This window comes from Patiria miniata, unplaced genomic scaffold (assembly GCF_015706575.1).
Source record: "Patiria miniata isolate m_02_andy unplaced genomic scaffold, ASM1570657v1 HiC_scaffold_26, whole genome shotgun sequence".
NCBI lineage: Eukaryota > Metazoa > Echinodermata > Asteroidea > Valvatida > Asterinidae > Patiria > Patiria miniata.
In genome coordinates this window covers 9,471,279-9,494,313 of record NW_024037065.1, presented here as the reverse complement: position 1 = coordinate 9,494,313, position 23,035 = coordinate 9,471,279, and the positions used below count along the sequence as shown (strand labels likewise).

Genomic DNA, 23,035 nt, shown 5'->3' with positions numbered 1-23,035 from the left:
CAGGGTTTACTATTGGAAACACGGTTGGAAATAAAGTAAGCACTGGGGACGAGGTTACCGGCATAAATAGTACGGAACTTCGTCTAGAAGATGCACACCAAGCATACCACAAGTGATGTATCCTAACGATATTCGGTTTGCTGATGCAACCAATATAGATACAGATACACCATAAAATATTCATCTACATGTATATCCCAATCAGAAACATTCATTTATAGATAACTAGTGCAGTGCCCGTCTAAAATGTGCATGTTCGGGAAACGCAAATTGCTTTGCCGCTGGTATAGGTTGCATCATTGCAGAGTTTTGGAGAACTGCTCGTGCAAACAACGCACGCGATTCAATGGTGTTGGTTTCACAAGTTGAACGCACACTTACGTCAACATTTTTGCCAAGTTTGAAGTTCGACCACCTACAATGGTCGCTCAGTCGACGGCAAAAATAATGTGCCCGTGTACATACGAAAACCTGGTACGCAGTGCTATTCACCCATTGATCCATTAGTATTCACCCATACTGGACAATGTTTCGCCCTGCAATGCACGTGCGCGTGCCCGTCCTTTTTGCATTGTTTGCGTCATATTGAGCACGCGCGCTTTAGCTTAAACATGACGTAAAAACAATTGAAAAGAACGGCAGTGCGTGCGGGTGTTATGTTCTAAGCTGTATACTGCCACGTTTGCCTCAGAAAATACTGCTTTTTTTCAGCTTTTTCGAGAACCGCTGGTCCAAACTTCAAACTTTGCACTGCATATTCTGTTGTCCCGAAAAATATACCCGCCGATTTTTAACTTCATACGGTGCCCGGTTCTGAAGATAATCGACGGACAGACAGACAGACAGAGATTCCTGGAATTATAGTAAGACTAGTGCAGGGCCAGTCGAAAATGTGCGTGTTCGGAAGGGGCAGTTGAGAACTGCAGCTCGTGCAAACAACGCACATTATTCAATGGTGTGAACGCACACTCGCAAGTTAAACTCACAAAATGTCGTCACCCCCCCCCCCCCCGGCACATACAGTGCAGTGATGGTTGCTCAGTTGAGTACAAAATGCATGTGCCCGTGCATGCCACTCACGTATATGTACGCACGAAGACATGGTGTGCAGTGCTATCGCCCTACAATGTGCCCGTCATTTTTGCAGGGCCCCGGCACTGATATTCACCAATAGGCCCGTGCAGCTACTCACCTACGTGAGTAAGGTTGCTCAATCCACCGCCTACAATAGTGGTTCAATCGACTGCAAAATGCATGTGCCCGTGCAGTCATCACGTACGGAAACATATGGTAGGCAGTGCTATTCACCCATACTGGACAATGGTATCGCCCTACAATGCACGTGCGCGTGCCCGTCCTTTTTGCATTGTTTGCGTCATATTGAGCACGCGCGCTCTTGCTTTAACATGACGTAAACAATTGAAAAGAACATCAGTGCGCGCCGGGCTCTAGGCTATATTCTGGCGCGCTGGGCCTCAGAAAATACTGCTTTTTTGCAGCTTTTTCGACAACCGCTGGTCCAAACCACTTCAAACTCGACACTGCACATTCTGCTGTCCCGAGCAAAAAACCCGCCGATTTTTAACTTCATACGTCGCCCGGTTCTGGAGATAATCGGCGGACAGACAGACAGACAGACAGACGGACAGACAGACAGAGATTCCTTGAATTGTAGTATAGACTAGTGCAGGGCCAGTCGAAAATGTGCGTGTTCGGAAGGGGCAGTTGAGAACTGCAGCTCGTGCAAATAACGCACATTATTCAATGGTGTGAACGCACACTCGCAAGTTAAACTCACAAAATGTCGTCACCCCCCCCCCCCGGCACATACAGTGCAGTGATGGTTGCTCAGTTGAGTACAAAATGCATGTGCCCGTGCATGCCACTCACGTATATGTACGCACGAAGACATGGTGTGCAGTGCTATCGCCCTACAATGTGCCCGTCATTTTTGCAGGGCCCCGGCACTGATATTCACCAATAGGCCCGTGCAGCTACTCACCTACGTGAGTAAGGTTGCTCAATCCACCGCCTACAATAGTGGTTCAATCGACTGCAAAATGCATGTGCCCGTGCAGTCATCACGTACGGAAACATATGGTAGGCAGTGCTATTCACCCATACTGGACAATGGTATCGCCCTACAATGCACGTGCGCGTGCCCGTCCTTTTTGCATTGTTTGCGTCATATTGAGCACGCGCGCTCTTGCTTTAACATGACGTAAACAATTGAAAAGAACATCAGTGCGCGCCGGGCTCTAGGCTATATTCTGGCGCGCTGGGCCTCAGAAAATACTGCTTTTTTGCAGCTTTTTCGACAACCGCTGGTCCAAACCACTTCAAACTCGACACTGCACATTCTGCTGTCCCGAGCAAAAAACCCGCCGATTTTTAACTTCATACGTCGCCCGGTTCTGGAGATAATCGGCGGACAGACAGACAGACTGACAGACGGACAGACAGACAGAGATTCCTTGAATTGTAGTATAGATAAGGTTGAGCATTTACATCAGACTTTTTACATTTTATTTAACGTACGAAAGCAAGAAGTCAATAATGCTTTGTAGATATGCGACTGAGAACCCGAAGACCTATAGTCACCTATCAAACTTAAATTTGAGGCACCTTTATCTTGAATTTCTCTTTAATATTTGTAAAACCTTGCAAAAACCTTTCTTGTACCGCATGGATCGTATACTCAGTTTATGGGGGGGGGGGCTCACATTTTCCGACCCCACAGCTCACAAAATGGGGCACAATTTTGAAAATCTGGTATGCCCAAAATTTATCCTAACGAAGACCTGTAATTACGATTGAAACATTTGCTGCCGAAAGTCTAGCAAACTGTCACGTTCACAGCCTTTAAATCACAGTAATTGGCACTGCACGTGAATTAAAAACAAAAAACTTTTGTTTTGCCAAGCCCGCCCTCTCGTGCTAGCTATTACTGACCCCAATTTTTCAAGTGAGGGCGCACTGTACCGTGCCTTCGACAGATTTGGCTGCGGTGTTTAATTATAATTCCGTGTTGTGAAACTGAAAGAGTAATTTTTCCTGTAAATGACTTAAGATATATCAACGAAATCCCACAAAAATGGAGAGCAATGGAAGTCTAGAAGAAGTGGAAGAGACGCCGCAGCCGTCCAAGCATGTTCGCCAGTCCAGCGGGTCGAGTTTAGACAACGTAACGTTGGCCATTCCTGTCGTGTCGCGGCCGCCGCCGCAGCCGCAGCCGCAGCAGCAGCAGCAGGGCGGATCACCGACCGACAACGCCTCCACGGAACCGCCGGCTGACCGCCACGATCGTGAGCCAGAGGAAGCGAAGGTAGGCTGTGATAATGACATTTCGTAATTATTAGAAAAAAATTGGAGGGATGATATTTGGGATGTGTTTGTTGCCCAACATATTTAAACGTAATAACAAAAAATTTAAAACAATTCTCATGGTCGTATGTTGACATTTTTCATGCTATATTTTTGATATGTAACGTTATATTTTATGTTTGCATGTTTCCTACCTCCTTGATATATGACAATTGACATAAATAATCTGGTATATTTAAATAAATGTAGTGTCTTACGTTGAAGCAGCTGTAACACGACTTTCGACTGCTATCGTTACAGCATTGCCATGATTGCATAAACACTGTTGCGAGTCTGTACATGTACATTTGTAACTGTCCTTCCAAGTTCCAAACAGAGCGCTTTGGTAGCACGATCAGTTAAATCATGCTCAACCACAATGGCATGCCGAAGGTCCCGGGATTGAATTCACACTATGCCAACTTTTATTTCAATTTTTTTTCTTTATATAGTTTCCTTTTTTTAAGGTTTTTTAACCAAATCCTACTTTTATTGAAGTAGATTTTATTCATGTTCTTCTTTGTAATCGGTGGCTTCGGAGGATTTTGTTAAAAAGGGAAATAAAGTCAGAGAACCATTCAGTTGATAGTCTGGTTCCAACAGCCAAAAATGGTGACGTTGAATACCATTAGGTCAGGGAAAATGATGGTTGACTGCTGTAACAATTTAGCCACTGCGTTTTAAATAAATTATTTGTTTGGTCCAAAGTCACTTGGACAAATTTATTTATTTTTATTTTTTTTAATTCATACATATTTGCAATAATTTATTTCAATTGTAGGCCTATGCATGTATTATCATATTGTATAGATATGTAAAATGGATACCAGCTCCTTTGGAAACAATTTTGTATACCACAAGAGTTGAGAAAATTCTTGAGCCCCCCCCCCAAGAGCTTTTTCATTTTTTTTTTTTTAGTCCCACAATTTGACCTTGGTGATATGTATGTGGCCTATTTTTGAGTAGTATAATAGGGGTGTGAGTGGTGCCACCAACGTCAAAATAGGCCGCCCCTCAAAAAAAATAAAAAAAATTTGTAAACAAGAAATTTTGGAGCCCCCCCCCCAAAAAAAACCCCCAAATCCTGGGTACGCCACTGAGCACAAATATGAAGAAGTTTGTCGAGAGGAAAGCAGTCAAGATATAACAGTTTTCGAGATGGGAGAAAAACCACAGAAGGGTATTCTACGAAGAAAAAACACACAGAAAAACTCATGGAATCGGGTAGGGACTGAAAATCTAACCCAGCCCAGGGCAGGAATCGAACCCAGGCAACAGAGTTGGAAGGTGAGGAACTCTGGGTCAGGGTTCAGTGCCATTAAGTGCCAATCGTGATCTCCTTTCATCCTACACATATGCTACTACAGTAAGCCTGCATGCCATCAATTTCCACACCTGAGAGTTTTTTTTTATGAATTTGGGACTTGAAAAGAATGTTTTGGCTTTGAGTAACTTTTTTGGCTCCTAAGAAATACAATCTTGGTTGCGAGAGTTAATGTTTTTTAGTTCAGCAGTATTGCAGTCTTCAATCGCATTATATACCCGGTAGATTGACAACCCGTCCAAAGAATTCACGATTTACTTTAAAAAATGGCTCTTCAGTCATGTCAGTTTTAAAAGTGAGTAAACATTGATTATTATTATCATTATTGTCGTTTATTTCTGGTAATGAAACCAAGGAATCCTCAAAAGTGCCCTAGGCAGTGCACTGTTGTTCACAAGCCTGAAGAAACCTGTAGAGAGGAGACAGTGAGAAGAAATTACAGTTTTAGAGGTGGGAGGAAAAGCCCAGAAGAATATTGTGGGAAAACCCACAAAATGAGGTAGGGACTGCCGAAGTGGGATTCGAACCCAGGTCACAACGATGGAAGGCGAGGAAAGTACCGCTACGCCAACCTGACTCCCAATTATTGGTTATTGTTGACAAAGAATTTCTGTCCTTCTTTTCCAAGCACCTGAAGGGCACTCGTAAAATTGTTGACATGTGATATGAGAATTGGTTCCATGAAAAAAAAGTATCAAATGACTGGAACTTTTCGCCAAGCGCACCCCCTGCCCCCTCGTCTCCAAATTGATGATTTATGTTAGTCACATTTGTTACAGTCAGAAGTACATGTAGAACAAAAAATACAATTTGTAAGCTGTCCCACCTGGATAGCGCCCTCGTGTGTTAAAGCATGGCCAATTTAAACATTCTGGGACCTCATTTTATTCGCTAAGAGTGAAGCATTAAAAGTGTACTCCCCCTCCCCACCCCCACCCCCCCCCAAAAAAAAAATTAGTCCTAGACTTGTCCCTGAATGTTATTATTGCAGTTAGTACATCATGTTCAATCCTGGACAAAACTGGGGGAAGTTCACTCCCAGAGTGGAAAACACAAGTTTCAAGTGAAATTGGACGGTAAATTCAATTTCCTGTTTGGAGCAAAGCAGGTCGTTTCCCACCGGCAGTAGGCTCCATGGGCTGGGCAATTTCTGGAACAGTGTATCACATGTGCGCACTAGCTCTGACCTGAAAGATAAGTGCTGTGAAACTTTATTACATGCTACACACGTATACATCAGACATGCAACTTTTCCTCGGATCAGCTGATTTCCTCGTTTTTCACTTCACACTTATACCATTGAAAATAGAAAAACACTGTACAAAGTCTTGTAAAGATTGGAGTTTCCTCGTTTTTTGCTTCTTCCAACATGTCCAAGTTGCATGCCTGATACATGTACATGTACGTTGTTTTGTGCGGATGTTGTGGGCTTATGTACATATGTAAGTGCACTTGAGAGCGGATAATATGGGCACTGTCCTACAAAGTACCTTAAAAGTCCAGGACGTATTTTTGCTGGTTCCAGAGTGCCAGCCTAGCGTCATCTTTGCACCGTACCTGTCCCACTGACTGGCTCACTGAATGCCACTTGAGAGCCGGGCAGTGCTATCATATAGGATTACCCTAATGTCAATGAATAGGCTGATTCCAACACATGTACATGAAAAGACTTCCTGTGGATATCCCTTCCGAATCAACTGAATAAAATTGTGTGCACTCTGGGACCAATTTGACTAAGCTTTCCTTGTCTTGTTTACAACTTGGGGGGGGGGGAGAGGAGGGGGCTGAGGGGGAGGGGCTGAGGGGTAGGGGGAAGTGATAGTACTGGACTTCGTTCAACACACTGGAGTGGTGTCTATTATGTGCTCTGTGTGCCAACAAAAGAAGGCGCGTTCTTACCCCTTTTGAGAGCTCCGTGGACGGGACACACAGCATGCGCGTGCTTTACTGTATTGGTTCGCGCACGAAGTATGCACGACTTCCTGAATGTGCAAAAGTTATAGCCACCGCGTCTTTGCGTGAGCATCAGGCGTTGTCGGCGCGCGAATACGTTCGAATTCAACTTGCAAGGGCTCCGAGACTAATCCCCGCCTCCAATAACCTTGGATACATTCAAAACACGTAGTGGATGGATCGGGAACCAGTCTATAGGCCCCCCTCAACTCTCCTTTTCTGGCCATTGATGGGGTACTTGTGCACGGAGCCCATAGGCCTACACCCATGTGTGGGCTATTGTGTACTGCTTAAGGGTTTAAATAAATTCAGGGAGCCAACACACCAGGTCTGAGGCACAGGATGACAAAATAAAAAGAAAAAAAGTTACAAACCTCATATGAATTAACAAACATTGGCTTCGTGCGGAGTTGTTCAATTGAACCGACAAATGAACCTGCAACTTGTGTCCCCCAATGGTGAGTTGGGAAACCCTCTAGAATTCTGTCCTGTTTTTTTTCTTCTATGCTGACTCCGAAGTCCGGTACTTGTTGATCATGTTATGAAAACATACAAGGCTTGGACAGCCATGCAGGCCTGCATCTTGTTTTCCCACCTTGGATAGCCTCTGGAATTCCATCCTGTTTTTTCCCCCTTTTTCTCACTCCCCAGTCGGGCATTATCATTGCTCAGCTATCAAAACTTACAGACTTAAAACAGCCATGAAGAATCCTTCAAAAACATGCCCTCAGAGAAAACATTCTAACAAGGGAGAAATCTGTTAACGGCCCAGCCCCTGTTTACGACAAGTGGCTTCCCTCCTTCCAGGGGGCCGGGCTTGCCTTTTTGGAAATTGCTTCCTCTGTTAATTAGCCCGGTAGTCTGATAGGCCCTCGCCCCATCATCCCGGCAATCGTCGCGTCTATTCCTGGCTCATATCTGATTCACGAGGCAGGGAGTGGGCATCAGCCGGCAAACAGACCTGCACATGTACCTACCGGCTTGACTGTAGGTTTCGTGCTCGTGTTGTTCTGTTATCCACGACTATGTAAAATTGCAGCTTGGATGACAACCGGCGTACTTTTTTTTTTTATATATAAAAGTGGAGCTGTGTTGCTGTTCATTTTATTTTTTAATTGATTGGGCAAGATCTGTTTTGGAAAGTTTTAGAGACTGGATGATACAATTTTAAGTTGCCAATTTTCGCAGCATTCTTGCAGCCTACTTTGAACTGTTATTGCCAAGGTCATCACTGATGCTGATTGAATTGTGTTGGAATCTGAGTCCAGCAAGCAACTTGTGTCATCTAAAGTGGGGATTGCTCTCTCAAAATTCCTCGCAAACATGTACATATATAGTTGAGCCTCCATCTCTGACCGGAACAGTTGAAGCAAGAAGCATTGTGGTCAGCATCTCCTTCTGTCGAGTCTTGGACCGATTTGAAACTCAGCAAAGAAGCTTGTGGAGATTTCTTATATATTTTTCTCTCCAATATCTGCTTGCGTGTCCAGAAAGACATACAAGTTTAAGCCAAAATCATTTTCATGTGAGAAATCTTCTATAAAATTCAACAATGAATTTTTCCCCCTCTGAGCAATCCAGCATAATGTGAGCATTTGAGATTTGTGAAAAGATGCTTGGATCCTCTTGTTGCAAACACAAGAAAGCTTGAGACGGACTTTCTACACTACCCACCGTACTTCATGAGGAAGTGTTGAAAACCTCATGTGTGCACAGATTCTGCTCCACTAGGTGGTTGAATTATACGATCGTACAATTCTGCTGTTGGGAGGAATTTTTACGCAAACTGGTTTAAAGTGAGCGATGAACGGCATGGATCGCTGCGCTAACGCCGGGCCGAGTTGCTCGGAGGAGGCGGATGAATGCGAGGACAGGCTGGAACCGCTTGCCCTACACATAGGGCTGCATGATCTGGTGTGGATGGACGGGCGCTGCTCCATTTGCGAAGTAAGAAATGTGTCATCGAGTTGCGAATTCCGTTCTGTGTCAATTCAGTGTCACTATAAATCCATTTTTTTAATCAAATATTGACCATATTGTTTCTTGCAGTCATCCGGGGGCAAGCCAGTACAGTCCGAGGATTTACCGCTTCTGCTTGGGGAGAAAAGCGAAGAAGCAGGTATGTAGCTTACCGTTTTTTGTTTCTTAAATGCAAGCTCCACACCAGGTGTCATTTTGTGACTGCTTTGAGCAAAATGTACTGAACAGACATTACGCATTCATGAGTGACAGTAGGAAACGGAGAGAATTACATCAGTAATAGAATTGAACAAAACAAAATGAAACAAAATCTGTCACAGCCGTACGGCTTTGAACTGAAACTTCTATTCAAAAAGACTTTTGGTTATGAGTGTGGGAACTCATAGAACATTGGCGATTTTGTAGTTACAGGGCCCTGTTCCTATAAGAGAACGAAATTAAGTTATTGGAAGTCACCCAACTAATTTGCATTATGTTTAAAAACAACAGGGTTTTTTATGTGGATAGAGGGCAGGGTTTTGAATGTTTTAGGAAAACACAGAACTAAAGATTGCAATCAGTGTGATGCACTGCATGAGAGCAGTGATCTGAAAAATGCTTAAAGCCAGAGTCCATCATTTGCAGCTATCCAAAAAATAACTGGCGTATTTATTGTTGAAAAATCAACAAAAGAAGGCCTTTCCAACGGTACGTCTTAAGAAGCACTGTTGGAAATTTCCGTTAGTATTTCGTTTTTTTCAATAGGCGAAGTGCCCGCAAGCATTGGCATGACGCACACGCGCGCGCGGTTGCTATAATTTGTCAGATCGGTGCGCGACATCGCGTAGCTGCAATCGGCACAGTGAGAACGTGTCTCGGGCGCTGAATTCTGGCCCAATTCAAAACATGATTCAGCAACTTTTGATTTGAAATCCAGATCCTAGAGTGTTGTTTTTCTCGAAATATACAGCTGAAGCTGAGCTGAAACTTCATCAGGTTAGCTGTTCAGCACCTTTCTTCAGATTTTGAGCACTATTGTTGCTTCAACCGAACAAAATGCATAAATTACAAATGATGGACTGTATCTGTATCTGTATCTGCATCAGTTGCTCCAGCTAAACGGTAGAATCCGCATCCCGCTAGAGTTAGGACTATACCTGTAAGAAAAATTACAAAACAATAGAGTCGTTAAAATTAAAAATTCATTTTGGGATGATAAAAACACTTTATGGACTCAAGTGAAAGAGGGGCCCGTAAGCACACAATTGAAATTGAAGGTGTGCATGTGAATTACATGCTGGAGTGTCTTTTTCAAGAATAAACCCCCCTCCACCCCCCACCAAACGAACAAACAAAACAAATTTTGGCTCACCTCCCCTTTTTAAGCAACAAGCACCCAACGCTCAAGGTGTCTTATCCCTCGGTACGCATTTCGATTTCCCTTGTTTACAGCGAAGGATGTGACTTATTTATGCCCATTCACCGGGCCGGTCAGGGGCACGCTCTATATCACCAACTACAAGTTATATTTCAAAGGAGTTGAGAGGGTGAGTTTGGTTTTTGTGCTCTAGCAGTTAGTTCTTTTGATTTTGGAATTTTTGTATTATGCCATCAAGACTGCTACTTTTTTGGTTTGTATAGTAATAATAATAAGTTTATTTATAGATGGTAGCCATGTCAACTCGGGGATGATTTTTCAATGGGCTATCATTAAAAAATTACTATAAAAATACATTGAAAAATGACAGGTAAATTTCATGAGATTCAGGTAAAATATTTCAATACAGTATACATCAAATAAATAAATATGTATAACTCAAATATAATTTTGGCTGTTATTGTTTAAATACCAGTTTTTTGTTTGGCTCATTCATTCAGAACAAACAGTGTTATTTGCTTTTATTATGTACCGAGAGTATAAATGAAATGAGCTTTTACAATAGTACATTTTAATACACACTGTGTGTATATTTAACTTCAAAAATTATTTTTTTCAAATCATTTAAATTGGTTCAATTAATAGGTATTATGTTCTTGGACATGTTGGAATATGTGAATGTATTTTATCAACTCTCCGCAAGCTGGAAGTATTTTCATATTCGTGTGAACTTCACATTTGAAAATATTTGTTTTTGGCGAAATAAGGAAAAATATGTGTATTGACTTTTTTTTTAGATTGTAACTTTTGAAATCATAACCAAACCTCTTTAATACCTGACTTATTCAGATAACGTTTGGTTCCAACTAAGCATTGACTGTTTTCCATTTATTTGTATGTATGGTAATTTCAATAATTGGGTTTTGCCCTTCACCAACATGATTTTCATAAACACTTTTATGTTTATACCAGTAGTGTTATCCGAGGGCTTACAAAGAAAAAAAAAATCATTATCTTACTTGGGTGGAACTCGAAACCACGACCTTCGCTTACTGGTACAGATCTTAGCATTCGACCATTGAGCTCGCAAGCGTCGGCTGGCTGGTTCGAATCTGATATTGCAGCAGGTATTGCATTAGTGCAACCAATAACTATGTCATTGGTGGAATTTTTTGCATCTGGGAGACGTAAGCAAAGATCTACTTTAATCGATTGTACACATTGTTATTTTACTCAGGAGCCACCGTTCATTCTGGATGTACCGCTGGGATCTATCTACAGAGTGGAGAAGGTGGGCGGGGCAACAAGCCGGGGGGAGAACTCCTACGGGCTAGAGATTTTCTGCAAGGTTGGTGCATAGTGGTTCCAATTTGGGAAGCCCTCTTAGATAATTTACATGTATGGTTGGAGTTAGGTCATGGAGCTATACCAAATTACTAGAGCACTAGTTCCTGAGTCTTACGCGCTGGAGATACTTTGAAGCCATCCTGGGCGCAGACATTATGAATTCATTTGCATGTTTGTAGAACATAATGAAATTAGATGGAGTGAATTTGGAAAGTGTACTCTAAATGCAACGCACAAGTACAGCATACACAAACAACTTAAGCGCGTCATGATGGTTAAAAAAAGGTCACAGCAAAATTCATCTGCAGCGGATACGTGCACGCTTTTGCATGTTTGCGCAGAGCAAAATGAAACGCTCATTTATTGATCGTGCATTTCGGTTTGGGCGTATTGGCTTCGATAGTGCACCCGTATAGAATACAAACCTAGATATGCAAATAGCCGTACAAAAGCGGTACAAAATGTTGAGGTTCTCCATAGGTTTGTGCACAAACATGGATGGCAGGCATCACTTAGTAGATAATAATAATAATAATAATAACTGTATTTATATAGCGCTTTTTGCCAGAGGATACAAAGCGCTGGGGGAGAATGCAACCAAAGCCAGGTAAATGAAGTATATGAACATATCGAGGCAGCGCTCTTGTAATTTAAATACAGTGCTATGAATAAGGTCCTGCTTCAGGTCAAGAGAGTACTTTGATGTGCTATAGGAGTCCCTGCTTTTTTTTAATGCGTTTTCATTCGGCACTGATTGTGTAATATTGTTTGGGTTAATGAGTTGATATCTGTTCACTTTTAATGCAGGACATGCGGAACTTGAGGTTCGCCCATAAGCACGAGCAGCACTCCAGGCGGAATGTCTACGAGAAGCTACAGACCTTTGCCTTCCCGTCATCCAACAAATTGGTAAGAAATTTGACTGCACCGTATTTCTTAAGGAATAGGGGTCCCATCTTATGACGTCAAGGTACCACCTGATCATCCGGTTTCCCCATGATCGGCCACCATTGCAGTAGGCAAGCATTTGGTAAGCAACCAAGTTGTGAATTGTAAACTAGAGAGTAGGGCTTAGTTTCAGGTAAAATAACTGCAAATTCTTTATCAAATGGCATAAATGGTCACTATCTGTGCTGTATACGATTGTTTTGAACATTTTGCCTACTACCTACTCCGCGCGGCGCTATGCAATCTTTTGCCTACTTCAGTGGCGACGCTGACTTTCCCGGAACCCTGTTGTAGACTGGGTCGCTTGGATCAGTGAGAGCCCTCTGAAGCAACTGACTCTTGCCTAAGTTCTGGAAACTTTTCGTGTGACTTTTAGTCGCTTGTATTAATTTCGGACGTTTCTTTTCTTTCATCTTTACAGCCACTGTTTGCTTTTGAGTACAAGAATTTCCACAGCGAAGACGGCTGGGCTGTATATGATCCCATGAGCGAGTTGAAGAGACAGGTACTTGCACTGGCACCTTAGCCCCAACCTTCCCAAATCCTCCAAAATCATCTTTGCAAAATGGAGGATTTTGCTGGATTGAGGCTATAAGGCAAAAATGTGTGGCTGATTTTTGAGGATGCACTGTGTCAAGGTCTTGGGCTGATCCTTGTGTTGTTTATGCTCAGCCGTGCATACATTTAGGCCTGGATTATACTTGAAATCCTCCACACTTCTCCTGGATATCACTGGCTCTGCCTGAACATATTGACAGTGATCGCTGGAGGATTTTGCAGGATTGAGGCAGTGGTAACCCCTTTCAAGGACCACTATAAAAAAAAAAAAATGAGGATTTTGCAGTATTGAAGCTGAATGCATTTTTTACATGGAGGCAGTTGGAGGATTTTGCAGGATTGAGGTTGCATCCTAGCAAAATTTCCTAGGGAGTTATAGGCTTAATATGCGTGTCGCAATGTCCTCATATTTGCTTGAGTTTGGCCTTCATCTCTGGCTAGCATAGACCAATCGAAGCACCCTATCACTTCTGCCACGAAGGCCCCTTTCAATGGCGAAAGCATTGTGCTTGCTATTGTTCAGATAATCCATCACAGGGCAGTTGCTTTGTACAATAGCTTGCACAATGGTTCCTCCATTGAAGGGGGCCTCTTGAGTGTTTAGGGATCACGTGCCCGGATTCATCCATACAGATATTGAATAGCAATTAGGTCACTATCCAATGTTACTTGTTAGTGCATGCCTGGGCTATTTGACAATGTTTAAGGGAAATAGGGCCCTCTTGTGGTCACTCACAGACGTACACTGTGTGACCAAAACAATGTCGTGTGTTACATAGATGTGTGTTTGTTATAAAATGTTCATAAGGAATGACCCACAAAGATGAATAAATGCCTGACATATTGTGTTCTCTGACAGGGTGTGCCCAACGAGAGTTGGCGTATCAGCAAGATCAACGAGGGGCATCAGTTCTGCGATACCTACGCTGCTGTGGTAAGTACATTTATTAAGAATATCTTGAACAGTGAGTGGCAGTTCACATATCCCAACTCATCCGACCTTAAATTCCAATCTTTAAACTTTCCCCTGATAGTGCAATCCCTGATTATAAATGAATACATTGGACAATTTGTTGTTCAGCTGAAGAGTGGTTTTTTTTTTGGCCAATTATTTAGTTTGCAGTACCAGCAGCAGCAGATGATGAGCTACTCAGACAGGTAGCCGCTTTCAGGAGTAAAAACAGAATCCCTGTAAGTAAATAACCTTTAGCTTTGGTTGAAGTACAGAAACCAGACTTTCTGCTCCATATTTACATGCTCCATGAATTTGTATGAGCAAAATAGTTATGCATTTCTTAATGATATCCCTACCATCATGTTATGGCATATTTTTTTTCTGAATCCTTCATATTCCCCTGAATACTCCACAAAGTTCACCACTGTGCAGGAGCCTAACGTGACACATTATTCTTGAACTTTTCTGGCTATTTGTGGACTGAACAGCTCCTGCAGCAAGTCTTGAGTCGTCATAATTGAATTCTCACTTTACTTTGTCAACTTGTACTCGTTGGCGAGACAGTTTACACTAGAAGCCTCATCGGATTTCTGTACACTTTAAAAGTACAAGATATTGCTGTTTTTCATTCCCTGTATATCTCCACTACCCATATACCACACCAGCTTGTTATTCCTCCAGGCGCCAGATATTTTCCAATTCTCCTCTGCTTATTGTCCCTCCCACTCACAATTCCTGGGGTGGTGATCGGTTTTCCAACTTTTCATTTGCGATATTCCTTTGAATTGGCATCTGATTTCAAATCCAGTCGCCACACTCACTTTTTTCAGTATTGCTACAGTAGTTTGTTATTTGATTACTTTGAGTTATATTTGATTTGTGTTTGTCTGCACCCTGAGAGTAACATCTTAAGGATACCAGATATTCATTATTATCATTACTTGCAATTTACTTTCTTCTTTTGGGTTAGATACTATCGTGGATTCACCCCCAGAGCCACGCCACCATCACACGGTGCAGCCAGCCCCTGGTAGGCGTCGGCGGCCGACGAAGCAAAGAAGACGAGAAGTACATCCAGATGCTGCTGGATGCCAACGCGCAGTCCCACAAACTGGTCATCATGGACGCCAGGCCTAGCGTCAATGCTGTCGCCAACAAGGTAGACTATGATGTAGATTTATGTAGTTAACACTACATGTAGGTGTTAGTTGTAACTGTTCAAGTACTGTATATTCTTTGGTGTACAACAGTGTTGTAGTTGAGTTTATCACAAGTCTTTACAAGTCTATAACAAGTCCATCACAAGTCCTCACAAGTCCTCATACATCCATCACAAGTCCATGACAAGTCCTTACAAGTCCTCAGTCTTATTATCTTGTGGCTTATTTTTTTATTCTTTGAAAATTTGCCCAAGTTTGTTTTTAAGATGGTTTTGTCTTTTCGTTTCTTCAGGCCAAAGGAGGCGGTTATGAAAACGAAGATACGTATCAGAATGCTGAAGTCATTTTCTTAGACATCCACAACATCCACGTCATGAGAGAGAGGTAAAGAAAATGGGCAAAAAATTGGTAAAGCTTTGATAAAGCTCATCACAGAATGTCTGAATTCCAGTAAAAAGCTTCACGTACCATGTTTAAAAGTCAAGAACAGAAAGGCAACAGAAATGAAAAAGTATGCTGTAATACACAGGAACATACGGACTGAAGCTATGGGTTAACACCTTGGATCTTCTCAAAACAATTTCTCTTCAAGTGTTCAGTCACATCACATGGTTTATCCACAAGCTTAGCCCATAATGTATTCACCATACAAAGCCTATACAGGGTGAGTAAAAAAACGAAACCCAAATGTTGGGACTATTGTTTTATTGAAGTTCTGCATGTAGCACTTTCAAAATCTAGTATATGAAAGCCCAATTCATGAACTTTCTTTTAGTACAAGAATCGTTCAAATCACTCATGTACTTTTTAAGTTACAGAATTTTATACACAACCACCGTTTTAAGGTTCTGTCCACGGATCACAAAAAAGGTGTACGCTCTTTCAGCAAAACGAAAACAATTCACTCACATCCCTATGTGATTTGTTTTTGTTTTGCTGAAAGAACACTGAACTTTTTTGCGATCTGTGGACAGAACCTTAAAACGGTGGTTGTGATTAAAATTTCGTAACTTGAAAAGAACATGAGTGATTTGAACGATTCTTGTACTAAAAGAAAGCTTATGAATTGGACTTTCATATCCTAGATTTTGAAAGTACTACATGCAGAACTTCACTAAAACAATGGTCCCAACATTTGGGTTTCGTTTTTTTTACTCACCCTGTGTAGGCCATCAGCTTGGGGTTTGGCCACAATCAAATCAAGGCATAAATGATTATAGTGCGCATGCGCAAGGTATACCACCCCTAGAGTGGTAACAAGCATCTTCATGGACATTTTGAAAAAAAGGGTGATAACACCCAAAAAGCTGCCACCGCTGCAATGCTATCCCATATTTTCCAACTCTGGATGTGTATGCCTTGCCAAAAATCGCTATGATGATTATTCCTCTCATTTGATACCGGTGGCCAAAATTTTGGACCGAGGCTGATGGCCTAATATGCATTTAACTCAGTCATTTTAATATCTGATCTCATCGTGTCCCCCTAGTTTGCGTAAACTGAAGGACATCTGTTATCCCAGCATAGACGATCACCACTGGTTATCCAACTTGGAAGCAACTCACTGGCTGGAACACATCAAGGTAAAGCACCATATTTCTTCAATAATAATTCATTTTGAATTTTTTGGGGTTGTTGCGGGGCCCTGTGGGCTTGTACAACTACCCCCCCCCCTCAATGATGAAAAGAGAGGGCAATGATGCACATTCGATTGCTGTTGATAAAAAACATCAACTGTTAAGGAGGGCATTTCTCTGCTAATGTGCTCTGTGTTTAGGAACATTTAGATGGAAAGTTGTCTTGTGTACTCCGTGCCGTATACATGTTCACAAGTGGTGAAATGGAGCTTAAAGTTTCACTCCATGGTCACAACTTATAATAAAAGTCTCTTTTTTTTAGGTCGTGGTAAAATCACAATGATTTGAATGTTCATTTTCTATTTCATTGACTTAATGTTACGAGCACTACTTAATACTGCGGTCCAAAAGCTTTTGAGAAAAAAAACCCTTCAAGTTGGAGACTTGAAGCAATGAGCACCCGTACTCCTGAAAGTAGGTCTGTTTAATACCTCATGTGAATATAAGATGCGATGCGATGCGAGGGTCAGCCTAACCTACACCAACTCGGTACTTGGCCGCCGCCCTCCCCCTATCCAGCATTAGGGTCCTCAGCTCCCCTGTGTCACTGAAACCAACATCCCGCTGCATCATGTCGATGTACGTGGCTCGTCTCCACCCCCTCCTGGCAGTTCCATGAGTCGGCTCCCACAGGATGAATACAAGAAATCTGATATGATTTGAACTCATCGTATCTCTGTCTGTGGTTCACCCAATCAGATGGTTCTCGCTGGCGCGGTGCGCATCGCCGATCGCATCGAGAGCCAGAAGACGTCCGTCGTGGTCCACTGCAGCGACGGCTGGGACAGGACCTCCCAACTGACTGCCTTGGCCCTCCTGATGCTGGATCCTTTCTATAGAACCATCAGGGGGTTTGAGGTGCTGGTGGAGAAAGAGTGGATCGAGGTCGGCCACAAATTTGCTCAGGTAACTCACCCTTTTTATTTAGCGTTTGTGTCACATATTCGAATTTCAAACCTTATGGACTTTGGTCTGTAGAATTCATTTCATATGCTGGGGAATGTGAGTTTTGCTCCATGTTTGTCTGTCATCAGATGAGAATTTTGTCATTCATTCGTATGGAACATTGTAAATAGGAATTCAGAAAGTGTCTTCAGTTATTTTCCTACTATGCAGAGGCAAAAATATTTTCACAGCTACAGTGAAACACCGCTATAACGAACATCACTATAACAAACATTTGGCTATAATGAACATCCCCTTTGTTTCCCAAAATATTGAATTCTATTATAATGCACAATTGCTATAACGAACGACCACTATAGTAAACACTCTTTATGGACCCCATTGCGTTCATTATAGTGGTGTTCTTCTGTATACATTATAAGGTAAAATTTGAGTAATGGCTCCTTAAAAAAATGTCTTTCCGTTTGCTCTAATTTTTTTTAGCGCCATGGTCATGGAGATAAGAATCACGCCGATGCAGATCGCTCCCCCATCTTCGCACAATTCATGGATTGCGTCTGGCAGATTACAGTACAAGTAAGTTTTGCCTCATTTAGTAAAATAGCTCTCCTCATTGATGAGGTATCCTCCTAATGATATTGGGAATGATTTGATTTTTAAAAAATTGTTTTGTGAGACAATTATGGTTACCATAAGACAATACTGCATAGAAAATTAACGTGCCAAGTCGAATAAGCCAAAAATCATCAGAAACTAGTCAGTAGCAATTATAAACAAAATGACAATTTGCCTAGTGACGTATTTTCTTGAAAGTTCTTTTTTACTCTAATAAGTTTTATGAATTTAGCGGAAAGAATGTTGCAACTTGACGCCATTTTTGTTCATACATCATCTCACATGACATGAATCTGGGACTGAGAAACATTTCCGATTTTGTTAGGAAAACAAAATTTTCTTGACTCTCCGTAGACTTTGTACACAGCCGCTAAAGTGGCGTCTGGATACTACATTCTTTCCAAGTCGGCTCTAGTTTTGCCAAAAATACAAGGGCTGTGAAAGCTGGTCCTGAACAGCTCAGTATTTTCTGAATAGTCTGTAAAATAAAACGCATTTGAAATCACAGAGCGTAGAGCTATTTAGTTCATGAGGACAACTCCTAAATCTACAAAGCCAAAATGTGAGGCCAGAAAACCTGTGCATGACATTACTGTGATGTTCATTTTTCTTTCATTAGTTTCCCAATGCGTTTGAGTTCAACGAGCATTTCCTCATCACCATCTTGGACCATCTGTACAGCTGCCTGTTTGGCACGTTCCTCTACAACTGCATGAAGGATCGCGTCAAGGAAGTAAGTACGCTATATGCATATTCATGAGCTAATGCTGATCCCTGATTGGCCACATCTCACCATTCACCTGTGTCGGCCTAGGCTCAAGTCCAGACAGGGAGGGTGGGGGAGCGCTCATCTTTTGATCCGAATGCTGTGCCTATATAATCCCGTGGGTTAATCTAATCTCAGCTCAGTGGGATTTGCATGATCTTCAAATGCGCAATAAATTGTAGTGTCGTGTATTGTGCTTTATCCAATAATAATCCAATAGTGGGAAAGTTTTGAATGGATTTCGTTGGTCTGAGAGGTGAACAAATAGCCTATTGTTGTTTGATTGAGTGATTTCACTTTGTATCATTAGATTCGGGAGAGTGGTTGAAAAATGTGTAGATCCGTCTACGATTATGTTGATTTGAGAATCCAGGAAATATTCCTCAGATGAGTAGAGCGTGGGTGAATATCATTACAATCTTTTAACCCTAACTCCCTAGGGGGTGTGCAAAATCATATTGAAATTGGAGGATTCAGGACTGTTAGGGCTATTGAAGTGTTCACTTTTTATGCAACAAAACAGATCAGCTTTCTGTGCAGTGTGCCTCATACTATGAGGAATGATTGTTAAAGGGGATTGTGGAGTGCTGTGGCCTCGTGGTTAAGGGCACTGGATTCGTGGTCTGTGGGTAAAGCTGCGGGTTGTGGGTTCGAGTCCAGCCCGGGGTCATGGTGCATGTGCCCTTGAGCAAGGCACTTTGTCACTCATTGCTTCTATCCACCCAGGAATAAATGGGTACCTGTGAGGGCAGAGATGGTTATTGTGATTGAATAAGCTTGCTTGCACCTAACAGGCAGCATCGAGCTGTATACTCCCCTGGGAGCTGAGATGGTAATTGGAATGTTAATTGGCCCAATGATCAGGGGTAATAATAATACTGTAAGCGCTGTGATTTAGTTTACTAAAAAGAGCGTTCTTAAATGCCGATTATTATTATTATACTATAAAAAGCTCTGTAGAATTTCCATAAGTGCCTCGATCGTTGATCTCATTTTGGAGTTGGCCAAACATCAGAATTGCCAGCATCTGCCTGGAATCAACTCTTAAGAGGTCAATGGTCGCTCTTTATAAGAGTCCAATCCTCTAACAATATCAGTCATGAGTTTGGAATTGATTCTTTTTCATTCTAGCACAGGGTGACCCAAGGCTAGATCTTGGACCCCTGAGCTCTTCACAAGTTGTTAGGGCATGTCTTGAATAGTTCAAATTAAGCATTGCCTTCTTGTCCCTGCGTCCCTCCTTTTGCAGCAAGTGAAGACCAAGACCATCTCCCTGTGGTCCTACATCAACAGCAGCAAGGAGGAGTTCAGCAATCCCATGTACGCTGCCTACCATCACCAGCACGTGCTGTTCCCTGTAGCCAGCATGAGGCGCATTGAGCTCTGGACGGGCTACTACATCCGCTGGAACCCCAGGATGAGACCTCAGGTAGGTCAAAAAGGTCAAATGTCAAAGGTTAACCAGGCCAAAATTTCAAAGTCAACTATTTTGTTGAGTAGATGGCCTGGCCAAAGAGAAGGCCATTTCAGTATTCCAACAGTACATAGATTTGACAACTTTCATTTTTCCGTTTTGGGGAACTGCCAACATAGGACTGGGTAGCTCAGCTGGTAGAGCATCGGAACGGCAATCCGGAGGTCTAAGATTCAAACCCTGCTCCAGTCAATTCATTTGTTCAACCTTTAAAACTTATTTCAATGCACCTAGTCAGTTTCACTTTGCAAAAACAGCACATAAGTCTGAACAACCTTTGCCAAAGTCTACCGGTTAAGAATCAAGGTCACAGATTCAATTAATTCTTTTTCAATCAACCAGAGAAATCTTGACCTAATTGAACATTTGTCTTAAGATCAGAATCCTAAAAACTCCGCCAAAAAAAACCAAACAATCCCAGAGGCCAACTTTCTTTTGCTCTGCTCATTTTTCAAGAGCTATTCAGCCAGCTGGGGCCAATTTCACGGCGCTGCTAAGCACAAAAATTTGCTTAGCACAAAAAAAGTCTGGCTTATAAAAAGCAGGTTACCAGCCAAAACTCCACGTGATGTAAATTGCTAGTGATTAGTATTCAGCTGTTGTTTGCTTAGCATGAAAATCACATGGAGTTTTGGCTGCTAACCTGCTTTTATAAGTCAGACTTTTTTGTGCTTAGCAAATTTTTGTGCTTAGCAGTGCTGTGAAATTGGGCCCTGATCTAGCAGTTTTCTTAAACTCAAGACTCTCTAAACATCAGCCATCCTAAAAACCCATGTTCTTCCCTTCGCTTATTTTCCAGGAGCCAATCAACCAGAGGAACCGTGACCTGATCGAGCTACGCTCCTTCCTTCAGAAGCAAGTCGAGGAGCTACAGAAGGAGATCGAGGCCAGGGATCTGGGAGTGCAATCGGGTCAAGTGGGCGGCACCTCCTCACCGCCCAGGGTAGCCAGTCCCATCAACGCTTAATGCTTGAAACGGTCTCATACGTCATGTTTACCAAATCTCTATGGATGAGGAACAATCACTGGTGTAAACAGAAGTGGAGGAGTGTTTGGAAGTGGTGTTTTGTTTTTGGAAGTGGCTTTATTGTCAAGTCAGTCACCAGTCAAACACAAGTCATCCAGTCCTGAATCCTACTACTGGATAGCCAGTCTCACTAATGCTTGGAGCTTCAATGGTCTTGAACGTCGTGTTCATCAAAATCCCGAGAGGTTATGGCAGACTCAAGACCTTAGGGGTCACCATTGGGGGAGAAGTGTGTTTTGAGAAAGTGTTGGAGTCGAGTCCATCACGTCAATCCGGTTCGTTAGTAAAAACGTCATACACGCGCGCCCACCATGGATTACTAGCGCTCATTGGCTACAAACGCTCGAGCTGCGTTAACTTCCGGTTCCAATCGTGCAGAAAGTGCTGGAGGTGACGTCACACTAACGAACCGGATAGACATCATTCAGTACATCAACTCATACACTATTCAAAAATGTGAAAATAATTCTGGTTATGATTCTGCCCATTATCTTCCCTTTGTGATGTTGACAACACGTCCTTTATACACAAAACTGTCTAGAAATGCCTGTAGTCACAAAACCTTAGAAATCCCAGGACTCCAATCGAGTTTCAGATGAGCTCAATGAGTTCTGAAGAGTTCAGAATTGTTTGCGAAGTGACTGAAGCCCAGAGGTCGAGTCCTGACATTTTATAATACAACATGAATCCTGATGACGAGTCGCGATGAGTCTTGATGAGCTTCAGCGAGTAGTACTACTCATCAATTTGTATATACTCAAAATCTCTGTGCTAATTTTTACCTTGCCTGTTGCATGTTTTTTTTATGAGTAATTTCCACAGCAGTGTTTGTAAAATGCCGCGTATCATTCTGTGTATTTATTATTTAACAAGTTTCAGATCCAAGTCCGGAGCCAATACCAATTATGTGGAACTGCGCTCAGGAGCTGAAGTCGTTTGAATTTTAGGTTGGACTGCCTTTATCATCTGCAAGCAAATTTGAATCAGCGCTGATTCATCAACCAACAAAAACAGCTTTTTTGATACTATACAAATAATGACTGTTTATGAGGGCGATGGTGAGAAGAATTTCATGAGGTGACAGATGGAATGTTCCATTCCACGAGGTGAAGCCTAGTGGAAGAGTCCATTCGTCACCTCATGAAATTGTTCTTTTCATAGCATGAATGTGAAACATTCAATATTTGTTTTATACAACGCCCAACTAAATATCCTTATCATTGGAAATATTTACCGTGGATGGAACTTCTATTTTTGCTGTGCGGCCGCGCCGTGCATTGGAACGAGTAATTGACATGCGACAATTACCATAGCCTTATAACATGGGATGAGGTATATGATTTTACCCCACAAGTAATATTAAATGGGTAAAAACTATTTGTAATGAACCGAAAATGTAGATATTTATTGTACTCATCATGTTTTATACTTCGTGAAACTATATATGTTCGTCCGCAACAAGTTTTTTCCTATTGGAGTAGTTACTTGATATAGTCTTTTAGCAATTGTAGATTGGGCCAGTGTATTTATAATCAGTGTATGTTAGTCAGGGCAGCAACATTAGTGTTTGATTTAAACATCTCTTCTAAATTATTCATAAAAAATGTATCAAATATGACTTTCAGTCAACGTGTTGATCGTGTAAATAAAACAGAAGCCAAAACC

The 23,035-nt window shown here is 42.0% G+C and overlaps 1 protein-coding gene across 1 annotated transcript; it reads left to right on the top strand.

Moving 5' to 3' along the window:
* Positions 1-2,975: 2,975 nt before the first annotated feature.
* LOC119734123 (myotubularin-related protein 2-like) lies at positions 2,976-23,033 on the top strand. The gene is made up of 16 exons (XM_038207479.1): positions 2,976-3,325; positions 8,690-8,759; positions 10,052-10,146; positions 11,215-11,325; positions 12,132-12,233; positions 12,694-12,777; positions 13,690-13,764; positions 13,947-14,021; positions 14,756-14,944; positions 15,238-15,329; positions 16,435-16,528; positions 17,282-17,488; positions 17,972-18,064; positions 18,723-18,836; positions 20,119-20,298; positions 21,143-23,033. The coding sequence occupies exons 1-16, from the start codon at positions 3,095-3,097 to the stop codon at positions 21,308-21,310; spliced, it is 1,980 nt and encodes a 659-aa protein (XP_038063407.1). The 5' UTR covers positions 2,976-3,094; the 3' UTR covers positions 21,311-23,033.
* Positions 23,034-23,035: the final 2 nt, after the last annotated feature.

Bases quoted from the DNA above. Each gene is read 5' to 3' on its own strand.
- LOC119734123 (XM_038207479.1), top strand. From the start codon at position 3,095: ATGGAGAGCAATGGAAGTCTAGAAGAAGTGGAAGAGACGCCGCAGCCG. The intron at 13,765-13,946 runs GTAAGTACATTT...CCAATTATTTAG, and splicing joins GCGATACCTACGCTGCTGTG to TTTGCAGTACCAGCAGCAGC. The intron at 15,330-16,434 runs GTAAAGAAAATG...GTGTCCCCCTAG, and splicing joins ATCCACGTCATGAGAGAGAG to TTTGCGTAAACTGAAGGACA.